The sequence below is a fragment of the Strix uralensis genome, chromosome 1 (genome assembly GCF_047716275.1).
Source record: "Strix uralensis isolate ZFMK-TIS-50842 chromosome 1, bStrUra1, whole genome shotgun sequence".
Taxonomy (NCBI): Eukaryota; Metazoa; Chordata; class Aves; order Strigiformes; family Strigidae; genus Strix; species Strix uralensis.
This window is the reverse complement of record NC_133972.1, coordinates 20,725,948-20,747,374: the sequence shown is the minus strand read 5'-3', so window position 1 is coordinate 20,747,374 and position 21,427 is coordinate 20,725,948. Positions and strand designations below refer to the sequence as shown.

At 43.5% G+C, this 21,427-nt stretch overlaps 1 protein-coding gene across 3 annotated transcripts in view; it reads left to right on the top strand.

The window, feature by feature from the left end:
- The first annotated feature begins 14,154 nt into the window (after positions 1-14,154).
- Positions 14,155-21,427, top strand: part of BMPER (BMP binding endothelial regulator) — a 150,811-nt gene continuing 143,538 nt past the window's right edge. For 2 of the 3 annotated variants that reach the window (XM_074858773.1, XM_074858763.1), the window contains exons 1-3: positions 14,155-14,197; positions 14,639-14,922; positions 15,780-15,865. In XM_074858773.1, coding sequence (XP_074714874.1) covers positions 14,808-14,922; positions 15,780-15,865 — 201 coding nt within the window. In that variant the 5' untranslated portion in view covers positions 14,155-14,197; positions 14,639-14,807. Of the gene's footprint in view, positions 14,198-14,638; positions 14,923-15,180; positions 15,556-15,779; positions 15,866-21,427 lie in introns of those variants that run through there. The other variant, XM_074858785.1, reaches the window with a different exon arrangement.

The following is a 21,427-nucleotide window of genomic DNA, read 5'->3' as shown; positions in this document are numbered from 1 at the left end:
GCTTCTGTATCTCTTCTTTATTTGAAATTAACCTTGAGTTTCCCATAGCCTTGTTTGTTGTCACCCCTTCTCATCATGCTGTTTTGTTCATTTGCTCCCTTGTAGCATAAGATTCCTCCAGTATTTATGTGGTATCTTCATATGCTGTTTGCAGATGACTTAGTTCCTTTGCAGCTCAAAGGTAAAGTTGGCATAGCTTTCCTTTGGTTCATTGAGTCTTGATCCTCTTGAGGGGACAGAATGCCCTCAGGTCCGGTTGAAGCAAGTGAGAGGCAGAGGCACTGGTGTCTATAGGGCTGGGCTTGTAATTAGCAAAAGTGACCCAAAAGTGGTTTTGAATGCATTGTTTCTATGAGAACTTATTCTGATATTCCAGTGGACCAAGTTCAACACAAGTTTGATATTTATATAAAGACTGTAAAACATTGCTTGGTTTAAAGTCTGAAACGTCTCTCTACTTGTCCATCTCCTGTCTTGTAAATTCTTACAATGGTCAGTAGTATGAGGAATGATGATTTCTGTCCTCTTTGCAAGATAGCTAGCTGTTTGCTGTATAGAAGCTGCTCATTTGGGGAAATATGCTTTTTCCAGGAGACCGGCAGATCACAGCAGAGACACCTAGCCCTTTTGTTAACCTTAAATGTATAGCAGGTATTTTTGGTTAATCATGGGATGGAAGCATAACCCAGTTAATTGATTTGACCTGGTGTTCTCTGACAATGTGTCCTGATTGCTGTATCTTTACATCTGCTATAGCAGGGAGTACAAACAAATGCAACATGCAAGCACATTTAAGTAAGTATAATTGTAATTTTAAAATACTGTGGTATTTTCCAAGGGTTTCATATTGTTGAAGGCAGGAAAGGGAGTGAAATACCATTATATTTTCATATGCACTCATCATAGGTTGATGTTTCCTTTGCATGCACTGTCATGTGCTTAGATTTACTATGTGTGTATGAGGCATCTGTGCTTGCAGATGAACCTGCTGTACTGAAGATTTCAGTATCCATCCTCATTCTTAAAATGAAAGGATTGAGCAATATCATGTTTTTATAGCAGGAAAAAACCCACTAAAGTAACCAGGAGCCCTTGGAAGAGATCCACACCCTCAGGCTATAGCATGTAAATTGATGTTAGCTCTAATGGGAGTATTTTCTATTTGATATAGCATGAGCATATTGTATTATTCACTTGTTTCCTAGCACCACTTTAACACTACACTCTCGTCATAAAAAATACTTCCATTGGAAGTTATTTTTGGCAAAACTAGTTAAAACTCCAGAGCCAAATGATAACAGTGTTTGATAAGGTATTTTGATTGATCTTTATAAGCAGAATAGACTTGGAGTGCTTCCTAAGTGGGAATGATCATTGCAGATCATTGCTCACCCTCCACCACAGCTCCAGCTGGGTGCTGACTGACAGCGTATTCAGCTGCAGAAACAAGATAAAAGCTGTTCCAATTATGTAAGCTGTTGCCTGATCAGAAATCTTGAAGGGAGGTCAGTCATCCTGAGTCATTACTGTAACCTGATTAGAGGCCCAAATCTACTTTCATTGAATTTAACTGAAGTATTTTACCATTGATTTTGACAGGAGAGCATCCATACTCTTCTACTGGAGGCTGCATGTCATAATAAGATGACATATAAGCACCATTTAACTCCTAGCTAGATGATGTAATGAATTATGAAGGTTGCTCCAAAAGATACTATTCCCAAAATACAATATGCATGAGGGTTAGCTAGTCAGTATTAATTAAATAGCTGCTGCATTCTACCCCAGAAGTGGTTGCTTCTCTGTAGAGAGTGATGCTGCATGTGAAATAGGCCCTTGCAAAATAAAACCCCAGAGCATTTTATACATGTTACTTCAGCCACTTGTGAGATGAAGTCACTCTCAGGATGATGTATAGCAGCTTTTCAACAACTAAAGCAGCACTATTAAATAGCTTAGGAAATCAAGCAATGAACAGCATGCTCCCCTTTTGCTCCCCAGACGAGAGAGTATGGGTGGGAAGTATTTCCAGGACACGTTCTATTAAGAAGAATGCACTTACTTAATTTGGCATTTGATCCACAGAAAGCTTGGCCCTCTATCTTTTAAAAAGTTGCCATGGTTTCTCTAAATTGATGTTGTTGTTGTTATTATTACTATTTCCTGAATTTCATGTACTCTTCAAAAATTGGCACCTCCAGTCTCCTCTCATTATACTGAGACATTTTATCATTGCTAATGAATGTAGCATAGGTGCTATTCTTAGATGACCTTCGGAAACAACAAAGGTTTTCATCCAAGGATGGCTTGGACCAGTTCTCCTTACTTTGCTAAATCTGATGAGACCATATCACAAAGTCTACAGTGTGTTTGGGAAATAAATTAGTTTTTATTGTATTGATTTTATTACTTTATTAATTTTAAAGGATAGACCAGTTCCACAGCATCTTGGAAGTGTTAGAGAATATATGAAGAAGTTAGTCTATAACAGATGATATTCCAATTCATTATGAAGCAAGCATTCAATAATTAATGGTTACTTCAAGTGCCCACAATATATTATAATCATGGTTGGATTCAATTACAAGAGACATAAAGGGGATTATTGTACTTTTTCTTCTCCTGATGGTATAATGAAGTGGAGGCAGTTGGGATCCATAAATATTGGAGAACAGTCAAGTTGCTACATATATAACAAGAACTGCTTTTCCAGCTGTCTGGATGTGTAGTGTCTTCCTTCTGCTTGAGCAGTGACTGTAACTAGGAACCGGTGAGAATACAGCTTGGTTAACATGGTGCCATCGCTTCTGATCCAGTAGAAACAGAGTTTCTCTTGACAGCATATTTGAGTGCCATATTCCAGCATTAACTAGATATTTCATGGTGGTACAACACGTATCTTTCATCATCACACTGGACAGCTGCTTTGCAGACTTCAGGGTCCTTGTGAGGGGAGTCTTTTGCCCATTGCTCTGGGCAACAGTATTTCAGCTGTAAGGATTTGCCCCTTCCAGCAGTGACTAGAAGGCCTGGGAGGAGGAAGAGGAGACCCAAGGAGCTGGATTCCCAGCAGGATCGTGTCCTAAAGCTCCTATGTCAGCTGCGACTGGGAAATGTATTCTCCTGAGAAGAGGAATCCTGCCTTACCTGGGTAATACTGTGCCCCCAGGATTAGTACATTTGGGTGTTTGGTGGTGAGGCAGCAGGGCTAGATGCAGTGGTAACAACCAGCTTGACATCAGTAAAAGAAGACTGAGAATGAATGCTTCTGTGGCCAAACAACCAAAGAATAATATGGACAATATGACTGGCCTTTCAGAAAAGCTAATGACTTACCATTGTTGTCCCATGCCGCTGCAAATCAAGAGATGGAGTCCCAGGAAAGCAAGGTCCTAGCAGAGGAAGATGATACTTCCTCACTGCAGGCAAGAAGGACTGGAAAAGGGTGGTCTTCTATGTAAGTGCTACAGGTGAGCTTGGCAAAAACAAGGTGGAAGAGAGTTGTGAATATGTAAGTGGTTAGAGAGTGTGGATGGTACACACTTAGTGTATTAAGAATTTATTTAATTTTTCTATTTTTGTCTTTTTTTTTTTTTTTAACAAAGTCATTCCACATTCAGCATTCATTAGCTCATCTCACGGGGAGAGGAGTCCTTCCTTTGCTTTTAGTCCTTCTCGTCATCCACATTTTTGTAGATAGCAGTCACTCTTGCAATCATGTCATTCATTTCTTTTCCTTTTTGCTTCTTTTCTTCCTACCAGATCCCATTGACCATAAATTGATGATTTTGCCCAGCAGCCTCTTTGTAGATGTGTTTTAAAATCCTGAAAGAAGGAAAACTTTCAGCAAAATGAGTCTTTTGGTCAAACCTTTGAAATACAATGTAGCTATTCTTCTCTGGGATGAATAACATTGCTTTCAGAATCAGGAAAATAATGAATGGAAAACCAAATGTGCTCTAAAGAAGTTGAAGCTTTTTTTAAAGGGCTACTGCCCAAGTATGTCATCCAACGGAGGAAAGTTGGTAGCTGCATTGTTTTTTGTACGACAGCTACCCAGACGGTGATGTGATACCTTTTATTGGGCTAACCAAAGTTAAAATTAGAACTGAGCAAATAAATCCCAATGAGTAACAGAGTTCGTACATTTAACCTTTCTTACTTCTCATTAAGATCAACTTTTTCAAACCTGGCCACTGGTCTTTGGCTTCCAGTTTACAGCATGCTGAGAGAGGACCTAATTGCTAAGCCTGGTGAGCTTCCTACCTTCAACTTGACAATTTTGATCGCACAAAAACTAATAGGCACAAAAATAGAGTCACCAAATTTAAAGGCAAATTATTCCTTCTCTGTATCACTTTTAGCCCTGTTGATGGCTAGCTCTCCTTCAAAACCAGTCGTGCACTACTTCAAGTGAAATGAGCAGCACAGCAGAGGTAAGCAGATCAAACCATCTGTAAATGGTGAAGTTGTATAACTCTCACTGATTCAGCATCCAGTGGGTGTGGCGGGGCAGCTTCCAAAATGGTACACTTACTCACCAGCATGGCCAGAGGACATTTTGTTCAGAAAAAAAACAGCCAGAGAGCATAAGCAAAAGGATCACCCTTCTCCTTCTTAATTTCTTGTGCCTACTTCATTGTTACTCAGGGCTAGACTGTTAGTCATGTGGCTTCTGTGGTGAGAAAATTGTGGGTTTGACTCTCAGCTAGTACAAACCAAAACGGGTAGTCGAGGCTCTGACAGTGTGTGGGAACAGCCCCAGAGTCATGCACTAGCTCTTTTCCCCTTCTCCCCCTCTCCCCGCACATGCACAGGCTCCTCTGTGCTCCTGGACAAGGCAGAAGCGGGGATGCTCAGTTTTACTTCTCAAGGGTAAATCTGCTCCAGCACACGACTCCAGCAGAGGCTGTGTCTGCAGTCAGGCTGTGCCAGCATCCCTCACGACTCGCCACGGATTCCCCCAGCTCTGTGCCTCTGCCTGACTCATGTCAGAGGTGTCATCTGGCTCCCCTTTTATATATTTTCCACCCTTTGTAAACTATAGCACCAGGTGGTGCTTAGAAAATACTCATAAACCCATATAACAGTTTTTTGCCTCTCCCTATGGGCTCCTACGTCTCTCTTCATCTTCAGTGTGTGCCCATGGGCATATTTTGGGTTAATGTACCACACAGTCTCTGCTAGGCTTGGCTCAGTCCCTGTCCTTTCCCTCACTAAGGCCTGCATTATCAACACTAACTGATAATTTGGATTGTGCTCTTTTTTTAGATACCCCAATTAAACTCAAGGGCCGTGGCTCAGTCTGGGAACCCAGAAAGTGAGTCTCCAGATTTGGAGAATTTGGTCGCGGGTGAATAGAGCTATTGTTCAGCTCCTCCCATGCTTATACCTTTGCAATCTGGCTGGATTCTGCTAGCTGGGAAAAAATACTTAGTTTGCATTACACCACTTCTAGGAGAAAACAAAGTATAGCTTTCAGGGCCATCTTTTCTTCCTCGTTTCTTCTAGTTTGCATCATGTAAATTCAAACTGTCTTAATCCTTTTCTGTGCTTGGGCCAGCAGCTGAAAGCCTGCAAAAGTACGTGCATTTTATTCTCTGTGCGCTCTGCAGAAACAACTTTACAAACCACAAAGACTATTTTAAATAAATGGCCAATTTTTGAAATCCTATCATTACAAAGCTGAGGCTTGATTGTTGTCCTCCGAGTGCTTCATAGCAGCAAAATTCCTGCATTTTGGGATTTGTGCTGTCTATTCATCCAGTTGGAATGGATCCAAAAGCAAAGCGTGGAACTGTTGTAAGCAGTGGCTAGTGCTCACAATGTTGCTTTCTCTAATAGATGGTCTGTATTATCGTTTTATGGAATGCTCGGATGCCAGTTCATCATCATTTGGAGTGTGGGGATGATTTTTTATTTTTAAATAAAGATGCACAGAAATGATCTTTAAGTCATCCAGTTGCTTTCATTACTTTTGGCACAACAGAACTGAAAGCAGCTCCACTGTGGGGCGGCAAAACTCTTAGTTCTGTGATTTATTATTGGATACTTTTCTTTCTTAATATGAACATTTATGAAAGTAAACACATGCTTCAAAACCAGTCCATCTAAGAAAGTAACTGTGAAAGTTAAGAAATACCATCCTGGATGATCTCTTAGGGAAAGGTTGGGGTCTCCACCCTGCGGATGCTCCACACCACGTGTGTCCCAAGCAAGCTGTCCGAGCAATGCCAGCGGGCAGCCAAGTCACGCAGTTTGCTTGGCATAGTCTGTAAATACAGGGGCAGTCTCACACCTTTTCTCTGAAGGTCTCCAGTTGGACTTTTGGGTTTGTTTCTGTCTAGCGTCCATGAAACCGCTGGCTCCCAAGGAGAGCCTGGGAGACCCTAGACGCTGACAGATGCTTAGCTGAGTTTGTGGATTAATTTATGTCTGGTGCCAGTTTGAATGTGAGAGATAACTAAACAGGTCGCAACAGGTGGACTGTCCTTGGCTGCTCCTGGGACCACAGTCACGTCCCCCCAGGCCGGTGGCGTGGCTGTCTGTGTGCACAGCACTCAGTGCTGCCACTTTCAGAGGGCTACGGACCCAAATTCCTCCTCCTGGGGGCCCCAGGAGATGCAGCCCCTTGGGAGAAGAGACCTGTTCCTTGGGTAACCCAACACAGAGTGAACCTGAACACAGGGGTACCCCACTGCTGTAGTCGCCCCGCTTTTGAATGGCGTTCTCCTGCCTTCCTCTGGGGACCTGTTGCAACGAGTGCTTACAGAAGAGCCTTCTGCCCATGATGTGATTATTCTTATTGACCTCATTGGGGCTACTCTGATGTGTGAATGTTTCCTGGGGAAGGGTCTAAATTATGTGATCTATGAGCACAGTGAGCAGTTTCTGAAGTACTTACAGCACCGTAATGTTCTTTTTGTTTAATAACAGATATTTATTATCTGACTTCCATACTGATACAAACTACACTACAGCCATACAGACTGATTTCAGTTTGATCAAAACATAAGAATATTAAAGCCAGTTTGATCAAAACCTAATAATGTTAAAACCAGTTAGAATTTTAAGTGATTTAGTAAAGAGGTAAGCTCTGTGTTGGTTTTCAAACCAGCTTAATTAAAACCCAAATCCCCAAAGCCACAAACTCTGTTCTGAACTAGTTTATCACTAACCAGCCTCTCACAAGACATTGTTTTTGTGTGTCAGAATACCTGCCAAGTCACTACCTTGAGACTTCAGAGCCTATGTTTAAAGACACCTAAAATAAATAGTGTACACCACATGTAAACACATATTTAAAATTCTGTGAAGCCTTAAAACTGTTGATTAATTGTTTTCTTTGGTCACGAGTAATTCAGCTGACTCTTGGGTTTAACCTGCTAATATATACAAGACATGTGACTGATACTTGCCCAAAGTAAATACTATTCCCTGTGTCTGTTCACCTCATGCTTCTAAATGATGTATTTAGAGGTATGCTACTGTCAGAGAACTTGGAGATTTGGCAGAAACCCCCTGCAGATCTGTGCAATGACACCGAAAGCCCACCTCTGGCACATTTGATGATGCTCTCATCTCCCCCTGAAAAGCCTTAGATAGCTGAGAGGCAGGTAGATGAATTACACTGCCTTCTGGAAGTACATTTTTTCTCTTGCTCACATGGCTGTGTGCTTTCTTTTTGGTGAATGTCTGAGATTAATCTGACCTGGCTGAATTGGTAGCAAAATCAGATGTGTTTTTAACAAATTTCTTCTTTGTTGTTGCTGATTTACTTGCTTACTTCTTTTTTCTGTACTCTTGTCTGCTTTTGGGTTTAAACACATGCAGAATATCCAGGGTTTAATTAGTCAGATTGGTGGACAGTTCAGTATAACTATGAAATCTTGTAGTATTTCTCCTTTAATAATGGCTATATTACTTTTGATGAAACGGCATAACTCGCAGAAGTTTCAACAGATCAGTGCAGGATTACCCTGAGTTGCTCAAATATATTACCTGAACATATCCTGGTGGTTGGAGCTGAAAAAGACTGCTTATGATTGTCGGTTCATTGCTCTTTATATGTGTGGTACTGTCAGTCAGTAGGACAGATCAGGCATTAATGCTAATCTAGTGTGCTTCATTTAAATCAGAAGACAAGAAGAAATATTAGGGAGGATTTCTTACCCATACCAGGTGTAATGTTGCATAGCCAATTTTCTAAAACAAAAATCTGGAAAATAACAACAAATAGGAGTTCTTTGTAAAACTGTCTTTTGGTTTGCTTTCAGATAAAATAAGGTATGCTGTACTAATTGCAGGGACAGTAAAAGCGAATGTGCTGTACAGCCAGAGCCAGATGAGTGGAAAGAAAAAGCGCATTTTGAGAACAAACCAAGAAAGCATTTCTCTCGCGTAGGAGCAAGACATGAGCACACATGGATTAGATTGCTCTAACCAGATCTGTGGTTCAGGTTAATTGGGGAAGCAGCTCCAGCTCGTCCCTGCCCTGTGGCTGCCGGCGGCAGGGCTCTGCTCGCCCAACACCGCCACCTGCCAGCCACGGCCCCACACAGCAGCTTGTCTTTTTCGCCTGCCATTGTCGACAAGCTGTAACTTTTTATTACAGATGACTTAAAATTAATGGCCCTTAGTCTCCTCTCACTCATTTGAGTGTGAGTGAGGGCACCCATGTGAAGGAGAGGAGGCTCCGACTTGGCGCATTTCATTCCTCAAACCCCACCTGTGAGTTTTTAAGCCTTTAGTTGTCATTCAAAAAAAGTCCTGGGAGAAATTCTGCTGTAAAACAAGACCAGCAGCAGGAGGGACGAACTCACGGGGTAGAGGCTCAGTAGGTGAAGTGATGGTCTTACAGGATGCGTGCCGTTGGAAACTTGTCTTTTAGCAAAAATGCAAGCCTTTGCTTTTCTGTGCTTGGTACGGGCAGCTGCTTTTTGAACTGGATCTTGGCTGAAAGGAAAAATCTTCTGTCAAAATAAGCATGTCTTGTCTTTTGCGGGGGGGGGCAGGGGGTGGGGTCAAGAATTTCTGCGCATGCAGAACGGCTCTCTCTAGTACAGAGAGGGCCCGTCCTCATCTCCAGTCACCAATCTTCCATTTTATAAAATGCTTCTTGAGTACTCCTTGTTTGTTGCATTTATTAGCTAGTATAGCAGCCAGGCAAAATGCAGGATTTGGTTTGTCTCACAAATTGAAAACAAAGAAGTACCTCATGTATGTCACTCCTCATGTGATTTCATTAGCTCTTATCCTTTATCAGACACAGCAGATGTTCAGGGCTAAACCTAACACAAAAACACATAACTCACACAAAATAATTTTTATTATCTCTGGAAGACAAACTATTTACAGCAGCAAAGTAACAAAAAGGAATACGAGCATATGCCACTTCATTCTGTTTGCTTGGCCTATGGCCTCTTGAATAGCTTCTGCTGGGAATCCCATAGTTAAGACGGCATCGGCATTTCTGTTAAATTTTTTTGTTGTGGTTGTATTAGCATATTTGATATGGACTACTACAGCAGTCCATTGTCCCTATAGTGGAGCAATATTTTCCTGTACTGCATACAAGTATTTTCAGTTTGAGCTACTTGCATTTATATCCATTTTAGTTTATGCTCTGTCCATTTGGTTTGCATTTATATGAATGCAGATGATGAGGATCCTTTTGAAGACTTTTGCAATGAGAAACTCCTTACGTAAGGCTAACTTTTTTGAGTTCTTAGCGAATATAATTTAAACAATAGAAGTATGCAAGTTTGCCTGTGCCAGGACATTCTATGTTAACAAACTTTTAAAATGTTACTCATTATCTTTATCTTGCCACAAATAAATTAAATGCTTTGCATGTTCTAGGGGTTTATGGAAAACTGTCAAAATGATGAGTTGTTTGATAAAATTTATAAACATTTATTCAAGTAAGTCCCACTGTAATTTTTAGATACTTTCTTGTACTTTCCTTTTATTTAAGGACTTTGACCATATGCTATTTTTAATCCTGCTACAGTTCTAAAACCTCTTAGTGTGGTCTTCAGACCTCATTTACATCCATTTAGTTTTCTGAATATTTTGCAGTAGGGGAGCTTTCTCAGGAGCACCTCTTTGATACGCTCAGGCCAGTCTCGAGGTTATTAACATTATCTCCCAGAGGAAAAGAGTCCATGCAAGAACTACTGTTTGTTCACACTGGTAGGAACCCTTAACTTTAAAACACGATTAAGCCCAGAAATTTATGAACCTGCATAAGTGTTTGGAAGGCTGCAGCCCAGCTCACTACGACTGAACTGTGAAGACCTGATCAGCCACCAAAGGATGAATGGTAGAGTAAATCCCATCCGCTCTCCTGCATGAAAGTGCGATGTTTCCATCATGATCCCATGAGTTACTGCGGAGCTTCCCGACTGCCATGTCCTGATGCACAATAATAAAACACTTTCCCAAATTACAGGTCTCTCTGCGAGAACGTGCAGGATTGAAGCTTATCAGACCCACGCCTCCAATTACAGCAAATGAGTGTGACCTTCTTTTTGATTGCATAAGTTATTGGATCAGGACTTCTTTATCTTTTGCAAAATGTTAGTAACAATAGAAATGTGTAAACTCAATCTGATGTGCAAACCACCTTCAGTGCCTTGTAAATACACATTTAGCAAAACAGAACTGAAAGTGAGTTGTGCCAATTTACATAGCCTTCAACACAGTGTTTATCAGAGACATATTTCCTTCTTTACTTTGAGAAGTCTCATAAATACAAAGAAACTGTGTTAAAATAATGCGTAGCAACAAAAGTAATAAAAGCAGGCACACTCCCAGTGCCGACGTACATGTGTTCCTATGTAGCATGTTTATTGCACAGTTTCTTGCGTGATAAGGGACCCTTAGAAAGGCCTATGCCCGAGACCTAGAAGAGTGAATTTCTCGAACAAATGAAAATACATGTGAATTCTAGTGATTCAGTGCCTTCCTCCACTTCTGGAAGAATTCTGTAGCCATGAAGAATGGGCCTTCTAGCAAGTTTGACTTGCCAATGAAACATAACCATGTAGATAGATGTGAATGTGATCACTGCCATCATCTTCACTGTTGCTAATGTTAACCATAAAGCTTTTTTTTTCCTTTTTAGGTGAGTGCTCAGTTGAACCTTTATTATGACCAGCTAATGGCTGACATCGTTTTATGGCTGAGAGCTGGGACAGCATTACTGGAGAAGAAGCTGAATTACATACAAAGTGGTATTTGTGAACAGCTATCGCTCTGTCAAGCTGCATGAGCCCAGGCTGACCAATAGACAGAACTAATGAACGTATCCTTTCAATAACAACTGATACCATGTAATGCTTATACAAAAGAGGTAAGGGTTTTGATGACATGACTTCTGTTTTAACTGCCGGCATATAACAATGTCTAAGTGCTTATCTGATAGCAGGACATGGTTTTCAGTGTCACCCTCTGATTTTGTCAAAATTGCCACAGCTTTGAATGCTGTTTGGTACCTCTTCAAACAGGGATGCAAAAGGGAAAAAAACCCTTGAAACTGTAGTTGATGTGGCATTACAGCCAGAAAGGATGCTGACCTCTGATAAGGTAGACTTGGGAGACAGGGTAAGGGAGAGGTAAAAAGCTGAGACAAATACCATACCTGTAGCACTGAATGGGTGAAACTAAGGTGGGAGGATTAAGATGGCATATTTCCCTCCCAGGCTGGGTTTTACTTCATGAGAGATTTAAATAACAGAGTCATCTTCCTCTGTGACATGTCACCATTATCAATATTAGGAGGAAACAGAGGTTGCTGCTAACAACGAGCATCTCCCCTCTTCCCCGATGAGAGGGGAGATAGGGAACCAGGGCAGCGGGAGACTCAGAGGCAGCACCAGCCCTTGGCAGGCTCTTCTACCAGGCAGCTAGTGATCTGTGAAGTGTGCTGTAGGCATGGCATGGGGAAACTTCAGCAGGTGTTCCAAGCAGTGGAGATGGGCAAATTCCTCACCCCAACACAGGTACTACTACTGAAGAGGCACAGACCCACTGAGCTCACCCCATGGACAATATTTTCATGCTGCAGATGTTGATTCAGAGGTAAGTTTTAGGCCTAATCAGTGTGTTGAAGGTGCTTTAGTGATGATCACACTTTTTTTTTTTTTTTTCCACAGGAAAAGTAGAACTCTGTAACAAATCTGTGTGTATTGCTCTGTAACCGCCCTGCCTTAGGTATGATTTATGAATGAGTTATGGCAGGGATTGAGTGTGAAGTTAGTTGCTGTCGTCTCTTGTCTTCATTTCATAAAGGAGATGAAACTTTTTGCATTTTCAGAGTATTTTAGCAAGTTCCCTGCTGTTATTTGGATGCCTGAATTGTTATTTGATGCCCTCAATGTGATTTGTATGTTTCTCACACCGGGTGATGTTAATATTTAATGAATTTTAGACCATCACAAAGAGAAGATTCAATGCACACAATGATATAAGTACTCTCCTGTGGTAGTTGTCACGAGAAATTATTAGGGTAGACTTACGGCTGTTGCTTTAGAAGGCTGTGGCTGCACTGGAGTCAGAAAAGGGAAACATAGCCACTGACTACAGATAGAGAAGTAAGAAAAAGCCAGTTTGCCAAAAGATTCATCACATCTTTCCAATGGAAAAAACATTCGGACATGTGAAAATCTCTTCTGGAGTAGTGCATAGTAATATGTAGCTCTACGGACTCATCTATGTTTAAAATGCAGGGAATCGTGAAGATGACATTTCCCAGAAAAAAAAATATCCAGGTTATACGCATTATATTTACGTACTGAGTTTGTTATGTATTCTACACAATGTGGAGCAAATTTGATATCCCACTTTAGGGAATATAAAACCCTTTTAATAGCATCTAAATTATATTTGCCTGTGCAGCTTCAACCTGTAGAGACTGAAGTTGGGAGGTAAGAAAAAAGCAGGCTTTCTTTTCTCATGGAGAGGGATTTTGCTAGTCTTGTCTACAAGTTTACCAGTATCAGTTTTCCATAGTCCCTATCATAGGTGCAATTTTAGCTGTTTTAGGACTTTAACTTCCTACCATAAAGGTAGGTGACAAATTGCATTGGCAGTGAGGTGTACATATCTTACTTCATAGAACCAAGCTGCAGGCTATCAGAGGTCTTGGCTTTTGGGTTTTGTTCCTCAAATGAACATGCAAATCTAATTGTCTTGCATCTTCATGGGAAGTGAAATGTATTTAAAGTAGTCCTGTACGTACCAGCCTGCCATGCACCTGATTTGCCGCTACTGTAAGCTTTTTTGAAATAGCAGCTCACATCCACCCCCCCAAAGAAAGAAAATAAGAACGTGTATAAATCCGAAAGCGTTTTTCAGCTTGTCGTCAGACTAGTTTATTTCTGTGAGCAGTCACTTCCCCGAAGTGAAACATCACAGTTTGAAGGAAGATTTGTAAAACAGGCTTGGGAAGATCTGTCACAGACAAACCTCCAGCCACACACCACACGTGTCATCCCGTCCGGGCCATACCCTACGTGTATTTGTGTGTGCAAAAGCTCGGTTTCGGTGATGTCTGTAGCTACTCTTGCCCGTGTTTACACCTAGGAGAGCAAAGCCTGGACCTGCGAATGGACAGTGTTAATGAGGAGCTGCAGAGGCTGCAGCCCGCCGGGGAGCGATGGGCCGAGGGACCCGCACGGCAGGTCAGGCTCGGGGCGGGGGGGGGAGCGGGCGGCAGAGCGCGGCCCCGGTCGCTGTCACCCCGCGGCTCCCCAACCCCTCGGGCGGGGGGAGCCCAAACCCCGCCGAGCCCCGGGCTGCCCCGATGGGGAGAGGCTGCCCCGGGGCTGGGCGGGCGGGAGAAATTCCCTTTGGGGGGCAGCGGCCCCGGGAAGCGGCCGGCTCCGGCCGCGGGAGTTTGTGCTGCGGCTGCCGTGAGAGAGGGGGCAGCACAGGGGCCGCAGGGGAGGCGGGAGGGGACCTCGGCGGCCCCGGGCGGGCGGGCGGGCAGCCGGGGAGCGGAGCCCCGCCGCGGCGTTCCCCGCGGGCAGCCTCTGTCCCTGCCGCTCCCTCCCGCTCTCCCCTCCTTCCCTCTCCCTGCTCGCTGACGGCCGGCAAAACCTGCCCGCCGGCACAGATGGCACTGCCACAAGCCGGGCTGCGGAGCCGGGGACGAGCCCGCCGGAGGCAGCCGGCGCCGCCGCTCTCTGCCCAGGTACCGGGGTTTGCGCCGCCCCGGACCTGTCCGGGGATCCACGTTTCCTCCCCTCCTACTCCTCTTTTACCTTGTCCTCTTCTTCTTCTTCGTTCCTCCTCGATCCTCTCCCCCCACCCCACCCGCCGAGCGGCCGCGGGCGCAGCCCCCCGACGCCGCGGCCGGCCCGGGCGGTGCTCGGCGGGGCCGGGGCCGGGGCCGGGGCCGAGGGAGGGAGTGGCCGGGCATCTCCCGGCAGGGAAACGGGGTCTGGGGCTGGCAGCCTGTCTGTGCGTGTGTGCGCCGGGGGGGAGGGAGGCATGGGGGCCGGGGGGTGCCGGAGGAGGGACTATGGGGAGAGGAAGGTATAAGAAGGGATGCGGGCAGGGGAGGGGGGCGATGGAAAGAGGGGGTGCGGGGCCGAGGGGCAGGCGCTGACAGCTGCTTTCCCCGCACCCACAGTCCCCTCCCCCGGTGCCGCCGTGGGGTGGGACTCCCCGGCGGGCCACTGTCTCCCGTCTTGCTCCCCACCCCGGCGCCGGGGGTCGGTGCTGGGGCGGCCGTGCCGGCGGCGGCCGGGCTCCGCCACCCGACGGCGCGTCCCGGAGCAGCCGGCGGCACCCCCGGGACGATGCCCCGGCTCGGCGGGGGCTGGCCGGCGGCTCCGCGCCTCGTCCCGGCCGCCGCCGCCGTCCTGCTGGGCGCTCTCTGCCTCCCCGGGGCGCTGGCCTCCTCCCTGCTCACAGGTAAGGGGCGACGGGGGGCGGGGGGGCGCGGAGCGGGCGCGCAGGCTGCGCGGTGCCCACCTGCTGCGCGGGGCTGCCTGGCGTTGGGAGCGCGGGAAGGGCGGGCGGCTGGAGGTGTAACCGCGTGGTTTGGGGCAGGTGAACGCAGGAACCATGCTTCCCCCCTCCCTTTTTTAATTCCTCCCCCCACTTCTTTTCCCCCGCTTTCCCTCGAGGGTTATGTTTTCCTGATAGCTGGGGCACGGAGGGAAACGCTGAATCAATTTCTAGTGCAAGCGAGGAGCCATTAGCTTTCAAGAAGTGATTCCAACATGACAGAATACCAGCTAATCAGAGCGAGGGCCATAAAGAGATTTCTAATTTGATTCCGTCTGACAGTCAGCCTGCTAATTTTGACTCATTTGCCAGTTGGCTGTGGTGCGTTAAAAGGATGCTCAGTTTAGGGCTCGTGCTGTACTCCTGGTCCAAGTCCTTGGAGTGTAATGGACAGCTTTCTGCTGATTTCACTGAGCTCTGGATCTATCGTTATAGAAGTATCCTGCTTTGCATGGAGTACTCATTATTCTCTACACGTCATCCGAGAAGAGAAAAAGCGTCCTTCTTTGCTATAACTGGGGCACAAAGAAAGTCTAGGTTTGTGCGGCAATAAAAGGCCAGTCATTTCCCAGTTCCCTTTGGAATCTTAGAGAAATGCTGAATGCCCTTGCTTGCTTAAAGTGGGCAAATTAAGGCAAGATTTAAAATCAAAGGCTAGGAATGGAGCAGGGGTTAAACGTGAGCGCGACAAGGACAGTTTCCAAAACCAGCTGGGGGAATTGAAATATGTCAGTATTTTAAAATTTCTGTTTCTATTTCAGGATCCATTGCAAAATGTGAAAATGAAGGGGAAATTCTGCAGATACCATTTATCACAGACAACCCTTGTATAATGTGTGTTTGCCTGGTAAGTTTGGATTTCAGATAGTAAGAACATTCAGACCTGTACTAAAAGTAACGCACAGGGGAATATTTCACATAATCAAATCTTGGGTGCCTCTGTCGTCTTTATGTAACACAAGGTTATCTCAGAGCTGAGCTAATGGAAAGTAATCCAATCCATGATCTGGCAATCATTTCTTTGACTTTAAAACTCTCGTGCACAAAGTTGTACATGACTTTAATATGACATTGTGAAACCGCATTTACCACGTGAATTTGGAGGGAGAAGTGTTTTCGCAAAGCTGGGGTGCACACACAAGTCTTTGCGTGTAGTTCAGCAAAGAGAGTGGAAGGTAAGGTTTGGAAATGCTGCTGCTTCGAGCTCCCACGTGCTTAGTCTCGCACATGAGCGGCTGAGGAGCTGCACAAGGGTGCAAGGTGAAGGCTGTAACGTGACTATGCACGCTGTAATAAGATGACAGTGGAAGCACAAGTGATGCTTTCATCAGAGCGCTTTGTTTCATGGATGACACTGCCTGCTGTGCTGGGAATTCAGTGGTTAATAATGTTGCTAGCTGATACACATTTTGGGGAGAAACATTCCCTTTCCTTGTAACTCTGCTTTGGAGTTAAGTATTTTTGGGAGCAGTTCAGCTGGACAAGCCAAGGCTTAGGAGATACTGAAAAGCAGTTCTTCTAAATAAAACTTCCTACAATATATTTAAAAGAAAGCCATAAACCTTAATTTGCTGTTGAATGCAAAGAAAAGTATAGACCAGAAAGCCCTATGTTTTACATTTTGGAAGTTACAGAGTAGCTGAATGTACAGAATGTGTTCTACTTTAGGACTGAAATATCAAGATACCCCCTCCCCCCCTTCTATTATCACTATTAATAATTATTAGCATTAGCCACCATTATTATAAGCCTATAAAAGCCTTAAAGAATTGTTTCAGACTGCCTTTTAGAAGGCAATTTTGGCAACTGTAGGACCCTGATCTTGAGCATCCCGAGGTTGATGTATATCGCCGCACTGAGTTCTATAGATTTTAAGTGAGAGTGATAACTTTTTAGCTAATAGTGATGAAGAATAAGTTATTGATTCTTCTGAGTAGAGGGAGATGGGGAAAAGAGAAGCATGGGATGTGGTGAGTAAAGAAATCAAAGGGAAAACGAAAAAAGAGACAAAGCTGTGTTTTATCATGGATCACCTTCCCAAATATGTCTGCCACCACTCTAGCTAATGGAAGCTGGTGTTAACCAGCGAGGAAGCAATTTATCTGTGAAGGAGCAGAAGTTCAGTCTTGGGCATCAGGGCAATAATGCATCAGGGTAAAATACTCATATTTATAGATCTCTCTAGACCTTGGCTTTATTAAATCAATGAGCACTCTTTTAGTGCATGAACATGAAGAACTGCAAAAAACATTGGATGTAAGAACTCTAAATCTCTGCGGTTTGTAGGGTTTACTGTAGTGAAATGGCAACTGAAGGCATCTGGCTCCCTTCTATGCAAGGGGGACACTACGTTTTATTAAGAGTACAGATGCCTAGTGAGTTACTGCAGTTACCTGCACTGGATACGCTGTGTTTTATTTCTGCCAAAGGATAAATGTGATCTCTGTTTCTTGAGTTGGAAGTTGGGAGGCCTGGTAGAGGAGAAGGAAACCAGTCTGGAGATACTGACTTTAATGCTGTGACTTATTGGACGGCCCGTTGCTGAAATCTTTGCTCAGGCCTGCCACAAGGGAAAAGATCAATTTTAAGAGGTCTGGGGAGAGCAGAAACAAAAGAAACGATGTGGTGATTTGTGACCAGGAGGGAAGAGAGAACCAGGTTTCCTTACATCCAACTAGAAATATTGATTGTTTAATAGCGATTCAGTGAGGAACTTTCTCTGGAAGACTGATCATACTCTTCAAGGGCAAACCTGATGGATGTTCATATCGTAAGAAGTGAGCAACTAAAAAGAGAGCTTAATCAGCTGTTCCAGGAAGGAAGCAATTGCTCTCCAGGAGAGGACAGAAAATTCAACAGAGGGCACTTGTGTTAAAAACACCAGTAAAGCGAGTAACTGAAATATTGGATTGGACTATGGCAGGTCTCCTCTAGCAGTGATACATTTCCATGTCTGCAAGCTGCCATAAATATCTGCACAAGTTACAGAAATCTCAACAGCTCTGGGAAGAAGAGGAATATCTAAATAACTCCCTTCCAGGACTTTCCCCATCTCACAGATGAGAGGAGACAGGACTGAAATGCGGGAACCGAACCATCATGTGTTTGACAGAACTGACTCTGCAGGTTGTGTCCTGCGGAGCATGGGGATGCATCCTAGCAAGGGGGAAAGAGGAAGGCAGCATAAGAAAAGAGATCTCCAGCTTTCTCTTGACAGGCTAAATCAGCTGGGAGGGCAAAGCAACAGGTAGTACTCTAGGAGCACATGTGGTAAAAACTGGAAACTCATAGGTTATGAGTAAGCTGCAATAATGCAACAAAGACTGCAAAGAGCAATTACAAATGCATTTTGTTACACACCACTGAGAAGTCTTGGTAGGAAGACCAAAACCAAAAGTTGTCTTTTCTCACTGATTAGTGGAGACAGGGTGGACTGATTTCCATGATAGGAACGTGATCAGGAACAAGGCAGATGGAGCAGAGACTGGCTTCTGGGGGTGCTGCTTTAATAAAGCTTCTAGCTCTTGTTTTAGAGTTATTGGTAACACAAAACCCTGAATCTCGAATATGAAAGGGACGCTGGTGGGGATCTCCTAGAGACAGACAAGTCTAGCTACCAAACAAGATGAGTTCAGTCTTGAGCATCTGCTGTAACATGTGAAAAGAGAAGTTGTGGTGATACAGGAATTCAGACTGGGGGACATGTGCTGGAGATTTCATACATAGTACATGGTAAGTCATTCACTTCTAAAGTATCGGTAATGCTTTTCTAATAAAAAGGCACTGCAGCCACCTTGAGATAACTCTGTTTTGGACTTTCCTACTTGTTGAAATGAAATGTGGTGGAGTGCACAGAACAGCACTGATGCCCTTAATATAAGGAAACAGGTAAGACTAAGAGTGTGTACATGTGTGTGTAAATGTACAGTAGAGCTCTGTATGCAAGAACTACCAGCTGAACAAGTCACTATGGCTAAAATTGAGAGTTCCCTAACTTGTAATTTATATGTCTCTACTTTATGGTCTTAATAATGCCCATAAAAATGGTCATTGTTAACATCTGTGAGACAATAGTTTCAATGTGAGGTTTTACAATTACAACACTTTAGCAATGGTACATTGTTATCCAACTAATCATCTCTAAGCACTTAATAAACATGGATGAATTTGATCTCCGACGGAACTGGTCATTAATTACAGCTGACTGCAAGATTTGGCCATTTTTATTCTTTTTTAGAGAGAAACATCAAAATCGAAGAAAAATTGTGGTTTATGCACAAGGAATTTCTTGTAGGACTGTGATGAAAGCTCGGGTCTCCCAACTCCTGGTCTAATGTTTTGACTACAAAGCCATCCCTTCTCACTTCATGCACTTTCACTTTACAAGTGGACGTGGGTGGTATAGTCACAGTATGAACACACTCATTTTCTTTTTTGTCTATGTGACAACGGGCAGGCTGCACAGGTGCCAGGTTTTTGGTATGCCTGCTCTCCTGAGCTTGTTCTGAGGCATGGATGGGCAAAGGCAAATTAAGGCTGACTTTGTGATCCAGAGGTTTTGAGAGCTATGATTTATGACTTGCTGTTGCTATTTGCAAACTGCTGTTAGAGCTAGTGTGCTTTGGTCTTCTGCCCACTTCCATTTCGCATGTCTGTGGTTCTGCATCTCCGAGGAGATATGCTGTCTCCAAAAGCTACCGTGCCACCTGGCTTTCCATAGTGTTTGAGATACTGGAATAATGCAAAGCAGGCTGAAAGCAAAAGAAAGTACCTGCTTTCTCGTGCATTTACCTTATACGCTGTTAAACACACAAACTGGAGAAAGCACTGTCATCCTTAGTACTTAGAGCTAATGGGTAAAACAGATACACAGAAATTGCACTGGAAACTTGTTTTTCTTGAAGCTAGGTCACGTAAAAAGTGCAGGACAGCCTACTTGTGAAGTGCCATGGCTGAGTATCCATTGCAACCATGTTTATAGTTAAAGACTTTTGTGATTGAAGGATGGAAAATGTTCTAAGATGCTGCAAGCTCTGTATCAGTGGAAGGTGGAACAACTGAAAGGAAATGCTGGATGTGATGGACAGTAACAAGGACTAACTCGACCAACTGTGAAGAAAAAAAATCTTGTTGTCAAAAAAAGGGAAACTATTGTTTCAGATAATGATGTGGCCCTTGACAGTACAAAAAAATATGTTGGAGAACATATGACTGAAATTATTTTATGCTTAGTGGTCAATAGTAAGAAAACCTCATATCCTGCTGGCTTCTGAAAATCAACGTAGTGTAACTGTGGGTTATGAAGTTGACTGAAAAAAGTTTGGGTTTTAAAGAACTTGTCTGAATTGGCAATTATGATTATAGGTTAAACTATATAATCTTGATGGTATGCATAATGGAATTATATTGATTCAGTTTGAGGAACTGATTCTTTTATTCCAGTTATTAAATGCTTTAAGAGTGCAAGCCATTATAACCACTAAATTTTCATCTAAAAATATTCTCCTACATCTGTGGAAAAATGAGTTTATTTCAATCCACAGGAGCATTTCACACACCTTGTGCAGTTTGAGGAACCCAAACATGTCATGTATGACAGATTCAGATCTTTATATTTCAGATGTGAAAGTTTTGGGCTGAGGGTAGTTGAGGCATGAGTGAATTTCTGTTAACAGAAACAGAACTTCATAAATGTGAAAACTTATGACATTTTGGTAAGTTTTGGACTTCTTGTATATTGAGGATTTCTAAATGTTAGGGGAAAAATGCTATTAATGGAATATTGGGGTAACTTTTGATTAGATTTCTTTTATATGGGTGTTGGCATATAAAATAGGCATGCAATATTTAAGTTCAACTCTGGTACAAGTACGGTAAATGATCAAGTACGGCAGAGTTTTTGTTGGTACAGCTTTTTGGCTGGAAGGTATCTAAAACTCAGAATAGAAGTAGGCTCACACCTGATATTATGGCATTTGCTTTCAAGAAATATATACTTCAACATACGCGTGGAAAAGACATAAAAATGCTACAGTCCGTCGGAAATAGGTGAAATGAGAACCTGTGCATAATTATAGGACGAGAATGTAAAACCGCCACAGAATTAACTTAGCCTGAATTAAACTTCTGAGTGTTGAGTTTTTTGAAGGTGAGATGAGCTCAGCAATGGCAACGATGACAGGTGGTGGTGCCAGTGATGGTGAGGAGAGCCATGTCATCTCATGCTCATTTATCATCATCTGCATGGACCCTGTACCGCCTTGCCAGAAGCAAGCAGAGATCCAAGAATAACCTATCCATTGCCCAGTGGTATATGTAGTTTTAAAATGAACGTACCAAAAATGCCAGCTGAAAGAGACAGGTGAGAAGCCAGGAACTGCAAGGAAATAGATAAGTATACCTCAGCTAA